Below are 18,921 nucleotides of genomic sequence, written 5' to 3'. Positions count from 1 at the left end.
ACAGTCTCCACATGTCTGTTGTGCCCTTTCTGTGGAACAATTGCACCCAATCTGTACTTCCCAACTTCTGTCTGATAGCATCATAATTTGCTTTTCCCCAATTAAATATTTTCCCATGGTAGCTGTTCCTTTCCTTCTCTGTGGCTACGGTAAATGTGAGGCAGTTGTTGTCACTGTCACCAAAGTGTTCTCCAACCACGAGATCTGACTCCTGTCCTGGCTCATTGCCAAGCACCAAATCCAAAACTGCCTTTCCGCTCGTCGGTCTGTCTACATACGGAGTAAGGAAACCCACCTGACAAAAACGGCTCCATCCAAACCATCTGCACTTAGAAGGTTCCAAACAATATTGGGAAAGTTGATGTCACCCATAACAACCACCCTGGTACGTCTGCACTTTTCCAAAATCTGCTGACCAATGAGTTCTTCGATCTCCCTACTTCTATTAGGAGGTCTGTAGAAGACCTCAATGAGGTGACTGCTCTCTTGCTGTTCCTAACTTCCATCCAAATTGACTTAGTAGATAAACCTTCCTTGACAACCTTCATTCCTGTAGCTGTGATGCACTCTCTGAGTAACAATGCTACACCCCCACTTTTTTTTCCCCCCGTCCCTGTTTTGTTTTTTTAAATGTTCTAAACCCTGGAACATCGAGCAACCATTCCTGCCCCTGTGAAATCCACGTCTCCGTTATGGCCCAAGTATTGATCCATGCTCTAAGTTCATCACTCTTATTTCTGACACTCCTTGCATTTAAGCAGATACACTTTAACCAATCCCTTTATGCCATCACATGAAATTCCTTCCCAATAAGATGACTATTTCCATCCAAGGCAGTCAAATGATGGTACTAATCGAAGTCTGAAGGATATTGGATTTTGTTTTCTGCAACCTTTTCAGTGGTCTTTTGGACAGCACAAGCAGGAAGGGCCTCCTAATGGAGGCAGTACCCCTGACTTCAGTTGTGTGTGCTTGTATTCAACGCTATCTTGTCACACAATAGACAATAGGTGCAGGAGTAGGCCATTCTGCCCTTCGAGCCTGCACCACCATTCAATATGATCATGGCTGATCATCCTTAATCCGTATCCTGTTCCTGCCTTATCTCCATAACCCTTGACTCCACAATCCTTGAGAACTATATCCAACTCTTTATTAAATGAATCCAGAGACTGGGCCTCCACTGCCCTCTGGGGCAGAGCATTCCACACAGCCACCACTCTCAGGGTGAAGAAATTTCTTTTCATCTCTGTCCTAAATGGTCTACCCCATATTTTTAAGCTGTGTCTTCTGGTTCGGCACTCACCCATCAGCGGAAACATGTTTCCTGCCTCCAGAGTGTCCAATCCTTTAATAATCTTATATGTCTCAATCAGATCCCCTCTCTGTCTTCTAAACTCAAGGGTATACAAGCCCAGTCGCTCCAGTCTTTCAGTGTAAGGTAGTCCTGCCATTCCAGGAATTGACCTCGTGAACCTACGCTGCACTCCTTCAATAGCCAGAATGTCTTTCCTCAAATTTGGAGACCAGAACTGCACACAATATTACAGGTGTGGTCTCACCAGGGCCCTGTACAGCTGCAGAAGAACCTCTTTGCTTCTATACTCAATCCCTCTGGTTATGAAGGCCAGCATGCTATTAGCCTTCTTCACTACCTGCTGTACCTGCATGCTTACCTTCATTGACTGGTGTACAAGAACACCCAGATCTCTTTGTACTGCCCCTTTACCTAAATTGATTCCATTTAGGTAGCAATCTGCCTTCCTGTTCTTGCCACCAAAGTGGATAACCATACATTTTAGATTAGATTAGATTACTTACAGTGATTTATCCACATTAAACTGCATCTGACCACTCACCTAACCTGTCCAGGTTACCCTGTAATCTCCTAACATCCTCCTCACATTTCACCCTGCCACCCAGCTTAGTATCATCAGCAAATTTGCTAATGTTATTACTAATACCATCTTCTATATCATTAATATATATTGCAAAAAGCTATGGTCCCAGCACTGATCCCTGTGGTACCCGACTGGTCACTGCCTGCCATTCTGAAATGGAGCCATTTACTTTGTTTCCTGTCAGTCAACCAACTTTCAATCCAAGTTAGTACTTTGCCCCCAATACCATGCACCCTAATTTTGCTCACTAACCTCCTATGTGGGACTTTATCAAAAGCTTTCTGAAAGTCCAGGTACACTACATCTACTGGATCTCCCTCATCCATCTTCAGAGTTACATCCTCAAAAAATTCCAGAAGATTAGTCAAGCATAATTTCCCCTTCATAAATCCATGCTGACTCTGACCTATCCTGTTACTACTATCCAGATGTGTCGTAATTTCATCCTTTATAATAGACTCCAGCATCTTTCCCACCACTGAGGTCAGACTAACTGGTCTATAATTTCCTGCTTTCTCTCTCCCACCTTTCATAAAAAGTGGTGCAACATTAGCCACCCTCCAATTTGCAGGAACTGATCCCAAATCTATCGAACTCTAGAAAATAATCACCAACGCATCCACGAATTCTCGAGCCACCTCCTTCAGTACCCTGGGATGTAGACCATCAGGCCCCGGAGACTTATCAACCTTCAGACCTAACAGTCTCTCCAACACCAATTCCTGGCAAATATAAATTCCCTTCAGTTTAGGTTCTTCAGCCACTGTTACCTCAGGGAGATTGCTTGTGTCTTCCCCAGTGAACACAGACCTGAAGTACCAATTCAATTCTTCTGCCATTTCTTTGTTCCCCTTAATATATTCCCCTGTTTCTGTCTTCAAGGGCCCAATTTTAGTCTTAACCATTTTTTTGCCTTTCACATACCTAAAAAAGCTTTTACTATCCTCCTTTCTATTTTTGGCCAGTTTACTTTTGTACCTCATTTTTTCTCTGCTTATTTCCTTCTTAGTAATCCTCTGACATTCTTTAAAAGATTCCCAGTCCTCCGTTTTCCCACTTAACTTTGCTATGTTATACTTTTTCTCTTTTAACTTTATATGTTTCTTAACTTTCCTCATCAGCCACGGCCACCCATGCCTCCTCCTAGGATCTTTCTTCCTTTTTGGAATGAACTGATCCTGCATCTTCTGCATTATACACAGAAATATCTGCCATTGTTCCTCCACTGTCATCCCTGCTAAGGTATTGCACCATTGAACTTTGGCCAGCACCTCCCTCATAGCTCCCTTTATTCAACTGAAATGTTGTCACTTCCACGTAGTAGCCTGGTCTTGTTGGAGGCTGAAGTCACTTGCAGGAGAAAGTGAGGACTGCAGATGCTGAAGATCAGAGCTGAAAAATGTGTTGCTGGAAAAGCGCAGCAGGTCAGGCAGCATTCAAGGAGCAGGAGAATCGATATTTCGGGAATAAGCCCTTCTTCAGGAATGAGGAAAGTGTGCCAAGCAGGCTAAGATAAAAGGTAGGGAGGATGGACTTGGGGGAGGGGTGTTGGGAATGCAATAGGTGGAAGGAGGTTAAGGTGAGGGCGGAGAGGTCAGGAAGAAGATTGCAGTTCAAGAAGGCGGTCCTGAGTCCGAGGGTTGGGGTGAGAGAAGGTGGGGGAAAGGGAAATGAGGAAACTGGAGAAATCTGCATTCTTCCTTTGTGGTTGGAGGGTTCCTAGGTGGAAGATGAGGCACTCTTCCTCCAGGCGTCGTGTTGTCATGGTCTGGCAATGGAGGAGACTAAGGAACTGCATGTCCTTGGCGGAGTGGGAGGGAGAGTTAAAGTGTTCAGCCATGGGGTTGGTGCAGATGTCCCAGAGGTGTTCTCTGAAACGTTCCGCAAGTAGGCGGCCTGTCTCCCCAGTGTAGAGGAGGCCACATCGGGTGCAGCGGATGCAATAGATGTGTATGTAGGTGCAGGTGAATTTGTGACAGATATGGAAAGATTCCTTGGGGCCTTGAAGGGAAGTGAGAGGGGAGATGTGGGCACAACTTTTGCATATCTTGCGGTTGCAGGGGAAGGTGCCGGGAGTGGAGGTTGGGTTGGTGGGGGGTGTGGACCTGACAAGGGAGTCGCGGAGGGAGTGGTCTTTCCGGAACGCTGATAGGGGAGGGGGAGGGAAATATATCCCTGGTGATGGGGTCCATTTGGAGGTGGCAGAAATGACGAAGGATGATCTGATGTATCTGGAGGTTGGTGGGGTGGTAGGTGAGGACCAGTGGAGTTCTGTCCTGGTGGCGATTGGAGGGGCAGGGTTCAAAGGTGGGAAGTGGAGGAGATGCGGTGGAGATCATCATCAACCATATCTGAGGGGAAATTGTGGTCTTTGAAGAAGGAGGCCATCTGGGTTGTTCGGTATTGGAATTGGTCCTCCTGGGAGCAGATGCGGCGGGGCGAAGGAATTGGGAATATGGGATGGCGTTTTTACAGGGGGCAGGGTGGGAGGAGGTGTAATCTAGGTAGCTGTGGGAGTCGGTTTATAGTAAATGTCAGTGTTGAGTCGGTCGCCCGAGGTAGAAATGGAAAGGTCTAGGAAGGGGAGGGAGGAGTCTGAGATGGTCCAGGTAAATTTGAGGTCGGGGTGGAAGGTGTTAGTAAAGTGGATGAACTGTTCAACCGCCTGGTGGGAGCACGAGATAGCACCGATACAGTCATCGATGTAGCGGAGGAAAAGGTGGGGGATGGTGCCAGTGTGGCTGCAGAAGGTGGACTGTTCCACATATCCGACAGAGAGGCAGGCATAGCTAGGGCCCATGTGGGTGCCCATGGCTACTCCTTTGGTTTGGAGGAAGTGGGAGGATTGGAAAGAGAAGTTGTTCAGAGTGAGGATCAGTTCAGTCAGTCGAAGGAGGGTGTCAGTGGAAGGGTACTGGTTGGGTCGGTGGGAAAGGAAGAAGCGGAGGGCTTTGAGTCCTTCGTGATGGGGGATGGAGGTGTATAGGGACTGGATGCCCATGGTGAAGATGCCCAGTTGGGGGCTGGGGAAGCGAAAATCATGGAGGAGATGGAGGGCGTGGGTGGTGTCCCGAACATAGGTGGGGAGTTCTTGGACTAAGGGGGACAGGACCGCGTCGAGGTATGCAGAGATGAGTTCGGTGGGGCAGGAGCAGGCTGAGACAATGGGTCGGCCTGGGCAGTCAGGTTTGTGGATTTTGGGCAGGAGGTAGAAACGGGTGGTGTGGGGTTGTGGGACTATGAGGTTGGAGGCGGTGGGAGATCCCCTGAGGTGATGAGGTTATAGATGGTCTGGGAGATGATGGTTTGGTGGTGGGAGGTGGGGTCATGGTCATGGGAGCAGTAGGAGGTGGTGTCCACGAGCTGGCGTTTAGCCTCAGCGGTATAAAGGTCGGTGCACCAAACTACCACCGCGCCTCCCTTGTCTGCCGGTTTGATAGTGAGGTTGGGGTTGGAACAGAGGGAGTGGAGGGCTGCACGTTGCGAGGGTGAGAGGTTGGAGTGGGTAAGAGGGGTGGACAGGTTGAGGCGGTTAATGTCGCGGCAACAGTTGGCAATGAAGAGATCGAGGGCGGGTAAGAGGCCAGCACGGGGTGTCCAGGTGGATGGGGTGTGTTGGAGGCGGAAGAAGGGGTTGAAAGAGGGTGGGTGAGAATCCTAGTTGAAGAAGTAGGCACGGAGGCGAAGGCGGCGAAAGAATTATTCAATGTCTCGCCGCGTGTTGAACTCGTTAATCTGGGAGTGTAGGGGAATGGAGGTGAGGCCTCTGCTGAGGACTGATCTTTCATCCTCAGAGAGGGGTAGTTCTGGAGGGATGGTGAAAATACGGTAGGGCTGGGAGCTAGGTCCTGGGACGGGGTTAGGCGTGGGGGCAGAGTTAGGCATGTGGGTGGAGTTGGGTGGGGGCGGAGATCGGCACGGGGGCAGAGATCGGCGTGGGAGTGGGGTTAGGCATGGGGGCGGAGACGCATGCGGCGTGGTCGTTGTGCAGGTGAGTGACATCACTGGGGGCGGAAGTAGATGCAGCGATGGCAGAAACTGTTGTTCCCTCCATATATGGATACATATGGATCCTTCCATATTCATCACAAATTCACCTGCACCTCCCCACACATCATTTACTGCATCCGCTGCACCCGATGTGGCCTCCTATACATTGGGGAGACAGGCCGCCTGCTTGCGGAACGTTTCAGAGAACACCTCTGGGACACCTGCACCAACCAACCCAACCGCCCCATGGCTGAACGCTTTAACTCCCCCTCCCACTCGGCCAAGGACAAGCAGGTCCTTGGCCGCCTCCATCGCCAGACCATGGCAACACGACGCCTGGAGGAAGAGGACCTCATCTTCCGCCTAGGAACCCTCCAACCACAAGGGATGGATGCAGATTTCTCCAGCTTCCTCATTTCCCCTCCCCCCACCTTGTCTCAGTCCCAACCCTCGGACTCAGGACCGCCTTCTTGACCTGCAATCTTCTTCCCGACCTCTCCGCCCCCACCCCCTCTCCAGCCTATTACCCTCACCTTAACCTCCTTCCACCTATCGCATTCCAAACGCCCCTCCCCCAAGTCCCTCCTCCTTACCTTTTATCTCAGCCTGCTTGGCACACCCTCCTCATTCCTGAAGAAGGGCTTATGCCCGAAACGTCGATTCTCCTGCTCCTTGGATGCTGCCTGACCTGCTGCGCTTTTCCAGCAATACATTTTTCAGCTCTGAAGTCACTTGCAGTTTATCTTTCCCCAAGATTAAATTGCATTAAATATTTTGTAAACTCTTTTCAATTATAAGTTGCACCGCTAGTGCATATGCGGGCGCTATGTATGGTCAGCAAAAAGAGGTAAACGGCCTCATATGAGGTTGGCCTTAACCAGCCATTAACCAGGTTACCTGCCCTCCTATTTCAGAACAGATGGGTCATTTACTTGACATCATAAACATCTAGTTTACGTTCCAAATTTCAAGTTTTACACATCTTTAATTTCTGCAGCACTAATCACTCAGTCATATGCTCATTGTTTTTCATAAATGTGACCATATTATTTCTTTTATTTTACAATATTAAAACCTGGAGTGTAATGGTTGCACGCCATTCCCAAGGAGGTAGTGTCTCTTTCTGAGAGACATGGTTCTCCAATCTTTCAGCTGATGAGTTGAAAACAGAGATAGACAAACCCAGGTATGAAACATCCAACTGCCTAATTATTTAAGGAATGTGCCAACAGACAACAGAGACAGAATGAACCCTATTTATTTCATTTTCTTTCATAAGCGTAAAAACAAAACATCACATACAATGCCGAGTGACAAGTTATTTTCCTGGTTATCTATTATCTATGTTGAGTCCAACATGGAGGTTTCCCTCTCAGTCTAACTAGTTTGACTGGTTTTCCCATTTTTGCTAAGAGGACTGTTTTTTTTAAAAACTCTGTACACTCAACCCCACCCTAGAATGTGGCTCCCTATGCACCACCTCTTACTATCATCAAAAGGAATCATCTTAACCTTGTGCATCTGAAAGTCACTCGATTAGCTCTTCAAGACCAAATAAATTCCCCTTCAACCTCAGGAAACAAACAAAAATTGTTCATGACCCCTGTCGTTCCTAATTATATGTAACTTAACCTCAATGTGGTGGCAGTTTAAAGCTGCTATATCTTTCTCCCCCAGTTATCTCTTACAGATAATTAGCATCCAGCCAGGCTGTAATTTCTCAATTTTCTTCATCTGGAAGCCTCCACAACCTCTCTCCTTCTGGCACATCTCCGCTTAATTACATTCCTTCACAACCATAACTACTGTGCTCAGCTCAACATTTTACATTACATCCTTAGCCTTTGGGTACATACAACATTATATAATTCCAAACTCGAACCAAATTAAATACACGATTTACTATGTATTAGATACAAATTGGAGACAACAAAAATCTGTAGATGCCAGAGATCTAAAAACAAACACAGAGAAAGCTTTGAAGAAATTCAGCAGGTCTGGCAATACACGTGAAGAAAAACTAAAATTAATATTTGGAATCTAATGAGTTTTCTGAAGAAGGGACTCGAAACTTTGACTGTTTCCCCTCCTCAGATGCTGCTAGGCCTGTTGAGCTCCTTCTTTTATTGTGAACATGGACAGTTTACAGATTTTACCTCATCTTACAATCTGAGCTTCACTAGTAGTTAAAAGACAAAGAACCTCATCACCATCAAGAATATTTACAGGACAGATATCTTTAAGCCACTGATGCTCAGTTTTAATACTTCAAAATTGTGAATAAACATGAATGCACAATCTGCAAAATAGAATTAACCTACATTTTAGAAGTTAATTTGTTTATTGAAAACTATAAAATTAGATAATACATTACATTTTCCACTTTGTAGTCCTGACAGTTACAAGGTATGACGTACTTTAAGGTTAATCACTCCTAACAAACAGAACCTTCACACTTTAGTAGCAAAAATCAAGTAGGACAGACAAGACAGAGGTAGCAGCTTGGGTCTAATGTTTCTCAGCTTTGCTTCCCCACAACAGTAGGCAATGCTGGACCTTTCAATTCGGCCAAGCCTTGTGCACCAAACTCTTCCTGGAATGTTAGGATTATCCTCAGACTTACTCTATTCACAGATCCCACACCCATTTCAGTACTTACAAAGCTTAAAATTTCACTCCCCGACCTCTAAATTCGAGCAGAGGGCAAAAAGATCAGGGTTCGTGTGAATAAGTCACTGAAAGCAACCGTAACTTCCTAATTTTTCAAACTGCATTGCAATTGCTCGTGAAAATACAAATGGACTTTTGTTGGGAAAAGGAAGAGAATGAAAGTACATAGCATGCAAGAAAACCTGATACCTATAAAAGAAAGACATCAATAGTACTGAATATTAGAATGGTGTATTATATTGTAGAATCATAGGATGGTGCCAAACATGAAACAAGGACTCCACAACATGATAAAGTGGGTAGTACTATTCAGTTGGACCTGAAATCAACCTTTTCCTGTCAGGGGTTGATACACGTGTCAACTGTATTTGGAGTTCTGAATGATAAGAAGGGAGGAGGTAAAAGAGTAAGCTTGCATTTCCTATGTATGAATAGGAGGGGGTGGGGGTGGTGATAGTAGACCAGGATGTTGCAAAGGGACCACTTTCTTGGGCTTGCTGAGAGGGGGTATTGTGTGGGTGGATGTGATGGAGAATGATCTATTGAATATGAAGCAAGTGATGTGGAAGGTGTAGACTCAGAACCACTTTGTAGCTCTGGAAGAGGAGGATAAGTGCTGAGAGCAGAAACTCCAAATACAATCACATACAATTGTGGTTTACCTGTATTTCTTTCTGCATTGCGTTTGGTATTCATTTCACGGTACAGTCTGAACACTGGGCTGACCAAACTCAGGACTAAGTGACTACCTTCATTGAGGTTATGTGATTGAGCTTCTGGCATCCTTGATTTTAATTTTCTGCTATACTCCCATTCTGACCTCTACCTTCAGCCTCCTATACTGTTCCAATGAGGTTCAATGTGAACTTAAGGAACAGTACCACACTTTTCAATCAGATCTCTGGACTCGTGGAATTCAACACTTCAGACCATAATCTGTACTTCTTTTCAAGTATGGTGAGTGATAATTCAATTCTCTGTCATTCATATTTGGTCTGAACCCAGCTTTCTGTTTTGATTCCAACACTATCTCTTTTTGCCTTACACTACCATTCGTTTTATGACTTAATCTCACCATCAAATGCTTCATTTAGTTTTGAAATCGCTGCACTATAATCTGGGTTTTTAGGGAAAAGTGGAGAGGCTCAAAAACTGATGGTGAAGTAGACTCCAGCATTGGGGTAAGTGATACAGGCTGTACCATTGGGATGAACTATACCCGAGCCATGCTGGGACCAGGACAACTGATCACACATCTGTGCAAATGTAATTTAGGAGGAACATCTCAAGGGCTGTCGAATGTGACTCCAGATATATACAATGCAATACAGTACAAGAACAGACCCTATGGCCTACGATGCCTGCGCTGATTCTTGATTCTTATTCAGACCCATTATTTTTGTCCAGTGCAATAGTTTTTAAGCCCTTTCTTCACATTCTGGTCATGAGTCTATCAAGATGCACCTTAAACATTGCTGACGTGTCTGCTTCCACCACCTCCACTGGCAATGTGTTCCAGCACCGACCGGAAACATTTCCCCACACCTCGAACCTGTACCCTCGTTGTTGACCTTTCCTCCCGCGGAAAAAGCCTCTTGACCTTTCACACTATCTAAGCCTCTCAATCTTCTACAGCTCTATTAAGATTGCCTTTCAGCTGCTGCCTTTTCAGTGAAAAGAGAGTTTAACCAAGCTGTCCTCATAACTAAAACCTTCCAGAACAGACAACATCCTGGTAAACCTTCTATGCACCTTCTCCAAAGTATTCATGTCCTTCTCGTAGTGTGGCGAGCAGATTTATAAACAATCTTCCAAATGTGACCTAAATGAAGTCTTGTACAGATATAAAATAACTTGCCAACTGTTTTATATTCAATGCCCCAGCCCATGAAGGCAAGCAGCTGTATGCTTTCTTGACCACTTTATCTGCCTGCGTTACCACTTTCAGGGATCTCTAGACCTGCACACGCAGATCCCTGTACATGTCAATAGCCCTAAGGCACCTGCAATTTATTGTATAACTCACACCTGAATTTGATCTTCCAAAATGCATCACCTCACATTTGTCCAGATTAAATTCTATCTGTCATTTTTCTGCCCAAATCTGCAATCTACATTCCGCTGTATCCTTTGACAATCCTTCGCACTATTTGTAACTCTGCCAATTTTGGTGTCATTTGCAAGCTTACTTATCAGACCATCTACATTTTCCTCCAGATCATTTATATATTACTAAGGTTCAAGCACTGACCCTTGTGGAATACCACTAGGTACTGATCTCCATTTTGAAAAGTACCTTTCTATTGTTACTGTATGACCAAGCCAGTTTTCCATCCATCCAGCCAGATTACCCCCAGATCCCACAAGACTCTACTTCATCTACTAGTCTGCCATAAGATGCCTTTCTACCTTCCCTATATTCGTCAAGGATTTAGTCTGTTTTTAGTTATCTAGACCTTAGCTGATAAGGTGAGAGGGAAAGAGTTTTTTAAAAAAAAGACCTAAGACACAACTTTTTCATGTAGAGGGTGGTGCATGCATGGAATGAGCTGCCAGAGGAAGTGATGGAGTCTGATACAATTACAACGTTTAAAAGACATCTGAATGGGTACATGAATAGGAAGGATTTAGACGGATACAGGCCAAATGCTGACAAACGGGACTAGATTAATTTAGGATATCTGATCAACATGGACGAGTTGGACCCGAAAGATCTGTTTCCGTGATGTACATCTCTGTGACTCTAATTTTCGCTGTCATCTAAGGTTCTGAGATCTGCCATTGCTGTCTTCTTTTACACTGGAACACGCCTGCCCTCCAATCTAATCAATGGTCCTTAAAAGACTCCCACGTCAGATGTGGATTTTACCTCAAATAACCGCTCCCAATCCACAATTTCAAATTCTTGCCTAATTTGGTTATAGTTGGCCTTCCTCCAAAATAACACCTTCGTCCAAGTTCCACTCTTGTCCTAATCAATAAGTATCTGAAAACTTACTGAATTGAGATCACTATTTCCAAAATGCTCCCCTGCTGAAATTTTGATCACCTCTTTGGCCTCAGGCAGGGTTCCAGAGGACTGGAGAATGGCCAGTGTTGTTCCTTTGTTTAAGAAGGGAAACAGAGATAATACAGGTAATTACAGGCATGTGAGCCTGAAGTCTGGTGGGGAAGCTGTTGGAGAAGATACTGAGAGACGGGATTTATTTATATTTGGTTATCAGAAACTGCACCAGGGCCTTGATCGGCTGGGGAGCTGGGCTGAGAAATGGCAAATGGAGCTTAATATAGCTAAGAGTGAGGTCTTGCATTGTGCAAAGTCAAATCAAGGTAGGAATTTCTTGGTGAATGGTAGGGCCTTAAGGAGTGTAGAGGAACAGACTGACCTTGGAGGGGAAAGTATAAAAAGGGAACTGGAGGGGCAACTTTTTTTTAAATCACAGAGGGAGGCGTGCATATGGAATGAACTGCTAGTGGAAGTGGTTGAGGCGAGTACATTAACAAAATTTGAATGGCATTTGGACAAATACATGGATAGGAAAGGTTTAGAAGGATATGGACCAAGAGCAGAGAAATGGGGTTAGCGTGGATGGACATGTTGGTCAGCACAGACCAATTTGGGCCAAAGGATCTGTCTCCATGTTGGAGGACTATGACCTGGCAGGTTCATTTCCCAATAACAGGTCTGTTGTGGCCCGCCTGCCTCATTGGACTATCCACATTCTGTTTCACTAAGTCCTCCTGGACACACATAAATTGCTCCCCAACTAAATCCCCAACACTAAGGGAGCCCCAGTCAATATGGGAGAAGTTAAAATCACCCACCACAACAACCCTGTTATTTTCACACTTTTCCCATATCTGCCAACATATTTCTTCATCTATCGCAGGCTACCAGCTGGGAGATCTATAGTACAATCCCAGCACTGTGATTGCACTCTTCTATTCTTGAGCTTCTACCCATAATGCCTTGCTGCAAGTTGCCTCCAGGTGCCCTTCCTCAAAAAAAGCTGTGACATACTCCCTAACCAGTAATACAATTCCCCCACCTCTTTTGCTTCCTCCTTGGTCTCATCTGAAACATCGGTGTCCCAGAACGTTAAGCTGCCAATCCTGTCTCTCTTTCAATCTTGTCTCCGTGACAGCAATATCATAATTGCACACACTAATGCAAGCTTTAAGTTCACCTGTCTTAACCATTACACTTCTTGCATTGAAGCAAATATACTCCAAGCCTCCAGTTTTGCTGAGCTGAGCAACTCCTCCCTGACTGCTCTACCTCTTACCTGTATTTGCCTCAGACTAAAGCTCTTCCCCAGTCTCTATACTTACTGACCTCCTGCTCCGGTTCCCAAGCGCCCCCTCACACTAGTTTAAATCCTCCGATAAGTATAAATTATCATCTGTGGGATTTAAGAATAGAAAAGTATTTAAGAGGCAAAAGTATTAAAGTGAATAAAGAGACGGCAGAGAATTGAGATTAAAAAGAGCTGCCAAGACGAATAGAAACGGCAACATTAGTTGATCAAATGTTGGTCACTTACATAGTCCCATTGGCGTAGACTGCATCCCCACCCTCCACATATTGAACTTGTGATGGATAAACATGTTGAACTGACTGCACCTGTTGAACCTAAAACAAATACAAAAAGTATTAACCAAACCAAGACTGGAATCTCGCAACACTCAGTATTTTATCAAGAACCCAGGCCATGTGCAAGTCAAGCTGCTTTTCAATCCCAAAGAGTTATCCATGTCACAACTGAGGGAGAATATCTTGGAAGGAGTGCCGGGGCACCTAATAAATCCTGGCACTGCAAAAGGGCAGAAAAGGGGAGACAGGAATTATTAAGAAGTCAACAAACTTTTGCATCCCTAAGCAACTCCATCATATTTTAGCTCTGCACTAAAAGTCATGGGAAAGAAATCAAAATACCAAGATGGCAGAGAAAAAAAATTAGATTTGGCCACACTTCTGTCTCCTTCAGGTTTACCGCCCTTTCTTACCTGCTGCACTCTCTGAACCTGAAGTTGCTGTACCTGGCCTCCTTTCTGAGCAGAACCTGTTGCCTGGACCACCAGCCGCTGTGGGCAACAAAGAGTAAAGGTAAGCCACTGTCTCCTCCAATTATTTGTGAAGGATGCGAGGTTAAACTTTTCAGTTTGTTGGTCCAAGTGTAACTTGATTTTTTAACAAATCTGAACTGTACTAATTATTCCAAGGCTAGGTGGGCCAACCAGCCATTCCTCAGCCTTCGTTAAATTCAAGACAACTCTTCATGGTCAATCTAGCTCTGATTTCTCAGTTTTGGTCATGAAAACATCTTTATTCTTCACAATTCTAAAATGCAGCTGCCATAGGAGCAATCATGAGTACAAACTCATGACCATTGCTCCACTTTTAACTAACACCCCAATGTGCTATAACTTTAGGTTTACTTCAAGAACTGAACCCAGTCCTGATAGATGGGGATGGATAAGTGTCATGAAACAAAGTTCTCACCCAGTTTAGTTGAGGTTTTAAATCAGTTTATCTGAAATGGATTGATACTTTTGTCTGGTAAATTTCAAATAAACATATTTAAACCTTGAACCAGAAAATCCCAATTCTTAGTGTCGATACCGCCTACCTACAATTAATCAATGAACAGTGTAAAATTTCAGGCTGATTTGTCTAATTTCAGGATCAAATAGACAGAGAAAGTGGGGTGGGGGAAGAGGGAGAGAGATGGGGGGAGGGAGAGACACGGGGGGGTGGGGGGGGTGGGGAGAGGGGAGAGAGGAGGGGAGCGGGGGAGCAAGCAGAGGGTGGGGGAAACAGAGGGGAGGAAGGGGGAAGAGAGGGGGCGAGAGACACGTGCACAGAGAGAGACAGTGGTGTGCGCACCAACACACAGAGAGAGGCGCGCACAAAGACAGAGAGAGAGATGCGCACAAAGACACAAAGGGAGAGAGGCGCGCGCACAGAGAGAGAGAGAGTGGTGTGCATACAAAGATACAGAGAGAGGCGCGCACAAAGAAAGAGTGTGAGATGCGCGCAGAGAGAGAGAGATGCGCACAAAGACACAAAGAGAGAGAGAGAGGCACACGCACAAAGACGGAGAGGGCGAGGCGTGCGCATAAAGGCGGAGTGAGAGGCGCGCGCACAAAAGCAGAGGGAGAGGCGCGCGCACACAAAGGCGGAGAGAGCACGCACACAAAGGCAGAGAGAGAGGCGCGCACACAAAGGCGGAGAGAGAGACCCACGCACAACGACAGACAGGCACACACAATGAGAGAGAGAGAGAGAGAGAGAGTGGTGCGCACACAAAGAGAGTGAGAGAGAGGCGCACACAAAGATGGAGAGAGAGAGAGAGAGAGAGACGCACGCACAAAGACGGAGTGAGAGAGACACGCGCACAATGACAAAGAGAGGCGCGCACAACGACAGAGAGAGAGGCACACGCACAAAGAGAGTGAGAGAGAGAGGCGCATGCACAAATAGGGAGAGAGAGAGAGAGAGAGGCGCACGCACAAAGACAGAGAGAGAGGTGCGCTCAAAGACAGAGAGAGAGGGGCACGCACAAAGACGGAGAGAGAGGTGCGCTCAAAGACAGAGAGAGAGGGGCACGCACAAAGACGGAGAGAGAGAGAGAGAGCGAGAGAGAGGCACGTGCATGAAGATGGCTAGAGAGAGACACGCGCACAAAGACAGAGAGGGGCGTGTGCACAAAGAGAGTGAGAGAGAGAGGCACATGCACAAAGACGGAGAGAGTGAGAGAGGTGCGCATGCACAAAGACAGACAGAGGGAGGCATGTGCACAAAGACAGAGCAGGAAAGAGAGCGAGGCGCGCGCACAAAGACACAGAGCGAGGCACGCGCACAAAGACACAGAGCGAGAGGCGCGCGCATAAAGACACAGAGAGAGAGGCGCATGCACAAAGACACAGAGAGCGAGGCGCGCACACAAAGACACAGAGAGAGAGGCGCGTGCACAAAGACACAGAGCGAGGCACGCGCACGAAGACACAGAGTGAGAGGCACGTGCACAAAGACATAGAGAGCGAGGCGTGCGCACAAAGACACAGAGCGAGAGGAGCGTGCACAAAGACAGAGAGAGAGAGCGAGGCGCGCGCACAAAGACACCGAGAGCGAGGCACGCGCACAAAGACACAGAGCGAGAGGCGCGCGCACAAAGACACAGAGCGAGGGGCGCGCGCACAAAGACACAGAGCGAGGGGCGCGCGCACAAAGACACAGAGCGAGGGGCGCGCGCACAAAGACACAGAGCGAGGGGCGCGCGCACAAAGACACAGAGCGAGGGGCGCGCGCACAAAGACACAGAGCGAGGGGCGCGCGCACAAAGACACAGAGCGAGGGGCGCGCGCACAAAGACACAGAGCGAGGGGCGCGCGCACAAAGACACAGAGCGAGGGGCGCGCGCACAAAGACACAGAGCGAGGGGCGCGCGCACAAAGACACAGAGCGAGGGGCGCGCGCACAAAGACACAGAGCGAGGGGCGCGCGCACAAAGACAGAGAGAGAGGGAAGCACACGCACAAAGACACAGAGTGAGGCACACGCACAAAGACACAGAGCGAGAGGTGCGCGCACAAAGACACAGAGCGAGAGGCGCGCGCACAAAGACACAGAGCGAGAGGCGCGCGCACAAAGACACAGAGCGAGAGGCGCGCGCACAAAGACACAGAGCGAGAGGCGCGCGCACAAAGACTCAGAGCGAGAGGCGCGCGCACAAAGACACAGAGAGCGAGGCACGCGCACAAAGACACAGAGCGAGAGGCGCACGCACAAAGACTCAGAGCGAGAGGCGCGCGCACAAAGACACAGAGAGCGAGGCACGCGCACAAAGACACAGAGCGAGAGGTGCGCGCACAAAGACACCGAGAGCGAGGCGCGCGCACAAAGACACAGAGCGAGAGGCGCGCGCACAAAGACACAGAGCGAGAGGTGCGCGCACAAAGACACAGAGAGCGAGGCGCGCCGACAAAGACACAGAGAGTGAGGTGCGCACACAAAGACACAGAGAGCGAGGCGCGCGCACAAAGACATAGAGCGAGGCGCGCGCACAAAGACACAGAGCGAGGCGCGCGCACAAAGACACAGAGAGCGAGGCGCGCCGACAAAGACACAGAGAGTGAGGCGCGCGCACAAAGACACAGAGAGCGAGGCGCGCGCACAAAGACACAGAGAGCGAGGCGCGCGCACAAAGACACAGAGAGAGAGGCGCGTGCACAAAGACACAGAGAGAGAGAGGCACACGCACAAAGACACAGAGCGAGAGAGCAAGGCAGCGAGCGAGAGAGAGCCAGAGACGGAGGGAGGGAAACAGAGACAGCCAGAGATGGAGGGAGAGAGAAACACACAAAAGAGATTGGAGCCATCAGATATGACAAGAGGTTGGCCTCTGGAACAAGCCAACTCAAATTCAACACGAGTATCAAGAACTGCACTCAAGCTCTGAAGGGTCAACATCCTGGGACATGCTACAATGGTACAGTGAGGATTTCAGTTCAGCACTATGATAGGAGAACTCTATGCTGAATATGACCAGTGTTACACCGAGCATACCTGCTCTTTCATGACATCTACAACGTTGCCCAGTGCCAGTCTCTATCACTGTCAAAAGCTACTAACGTGCAACTTTCTCCCACATCTTTCAGCAACTCTCAAATAGCAAGGGCCATGGACTGTACAGGTATTTTTGATTTATCTAAATAACAAAAAAAATAGAAACGACAACCATTTTATGACCCTCAAGCCTGGTTGTAGAGAGTCAGAGTTTAAATGTTTTTACAGAATACTTGCTCAAGCTGCATGCTGACATTCTATTCCAATTTTCGTACTGGAGATTTAAAGAAAGATTTAATCAACACAACTACATTTTCTGGTGGATTATTCCATATATGACATTTATGGAGTATATTTTCAAAACATTAATCTCAACAGATAAAAAAAAAATTTAAATTCTATTGTTGCCCTTAGGTGGCTTGAGGTCAATTAAGAAACAATCGTACTCATGTAAACTTTCCTTCCTGGTCCTCTGACCTGCCTGCAGCCTTTGGAACCATGACCACACCATCATTCTACAGCTCCTCTCCATCCTCCACTCTCCTCCAGTTGGGTGTGATTGCTCTTACCTGGTCCCATTTACCTCTGTCTGATCAGAGCAAGAGAATCCCCTAGAATGGCCCTGCCCCATAACATTACCCAGCAATCTATCCTTCACCCCTTCCTATTTCTCATCAACATGTCATTCCTCAGTGACATCATCTGAAGGCAGATGTGTCAGTTTTCACACGCTCACAGCATTGAGTTCTACTTCCCCATCACCTCTCTCAATGACTCCACAACTGACATCCAGCACAGAACGAGTAATAATTTCCTCCAAATAGTGTGAAGACTGAAGCCATTGTTTTGGGTCCCTGTTCCAACTTGACACTTTGGTTACTGACTTCCTCCTTCTCCCTGGCAACCCAGTCTGCTTTTAATCTTGGTATCAACAATTTGACAGATGAGCTTCCAGCCTCAAACAAGATGTTAAGATCATCTATTTCATTTCCTATGTCAGCCCTCTGCTGAACTCTCTTTCGTGTCTTCATTACCTCAAGACTGGACAATCCAATGCACTCCAACCTGGAAATTTGACTTCTTCCATACTCTGCTTCTCATATTTCAACTCACATCAAGTCCTGTCCCTCTGTCATTCCTGTGTGCATTGATCTACACTGGTTACTCTTCATTCTCATCCTTTTTTTAATCCTACCATAGCCTTTTCTTTCCCATCTGTAACTTCCTTCAGCCCTACAACCCTTTGAGACATGTGCACTCCTCTAACTCTGGTATCAGTTCCCACTTTAAAACTGCACCGCCATCGGCAACTATGTTTTAAAACTCTGGAATAAAAAGACACTCACACGCCGTCTTTGACATCTGGTTATTGCACTTAATATTTGTATGGCTGCGTCTTTTTCAACACTCTGGTAAACATGTTAGAATATTTTAATTCTTTCAGATATGCTATCCAAATACAGCATAATAGGATGTCTCAACATGCCTAACAAAGCATCATAAAGCAACACAGAAACTTAAAAGTTTTAAAACTTTCACAGCTTGGAAGAATTTCTCAGTAGAACATTTCATGAGAACATGGAGTTATAAATTGAGTATTTTCAATAGCCACTATCATATGGACAATTATTCAATTTTTGCTTTTGTGAAATGAATCCAGATAGCTGTGACAGTGCAGTATCAGACTTTTAATCTGACAGTCCAGTGTTCAAATCCTTTGCAAATTATATAGCCCAGGCACAAACAACTCAGGCTTTAATAAAACAAACAGCAGATGCCAAAGATCTCAAA

The 18,921-nt window shown here is 46.5% G+C and overlaps 1 protein-coding gene across 4 annotated transcripts in view; it reads right to left on the bottom strand.

Moving 5' to 3' along the window:
• rfx2 (regulatory factor X, 2 (influences HLA class II expression)) overlaps positions 1–18,921 on the bottom strand; it is a 138,526-nt gene that overhangs the window by 72,276 nt on the left and 47,329 nt on the right. The window contains exons 1-3 of one of the 4 annotated variants that reach the window (XM_072593710.1): positions 14,065–14,296; positions 13,569–13,646; positions 13,106–13,194 (exon numbers count right to left, since the gene is read on the bottom strand). Coding sequence is in view for 2 of the 4 variants with exons in the window: in XM_072593708.1 (XP_072449809.1) it covers positions 13,106–13,194; positions 13,569–13,646 (167 nt within the window). In the remaining 2 variants the exon portion in view is untranslated. Of the gene's footprint in view, positions 1–13,105; positions 13,195–13,568; positions 13,647–14,064; positions 14,297–18,921 lie in introns of those variants that run through there. The other 3 variants (XM_072593708.1, XM_072593711.1, XM_072593709.1) reach the window with 3 other exon arrangements.

Source organism: Chiloscyllium punctatum, chromosome 24 (genome assembly GCF_047496795.1).
Source record: "Chiloscyllium punctatum isolate Juve2018m chromosome 24, sChiPun1.3, whole genome shotgun sequence".
Taxonomy (NCBI): domain Eukaryota; kingdom Metazoa; phylum Chordata; class Chondrichthyes; order Orectolobiformes; family Hemiscylliidae; genus Chiloscyllium; species Chiloscyllium punctatum.
This window is presented reverse-complemented; position numbering and strand designations above follow the sequence as displayed.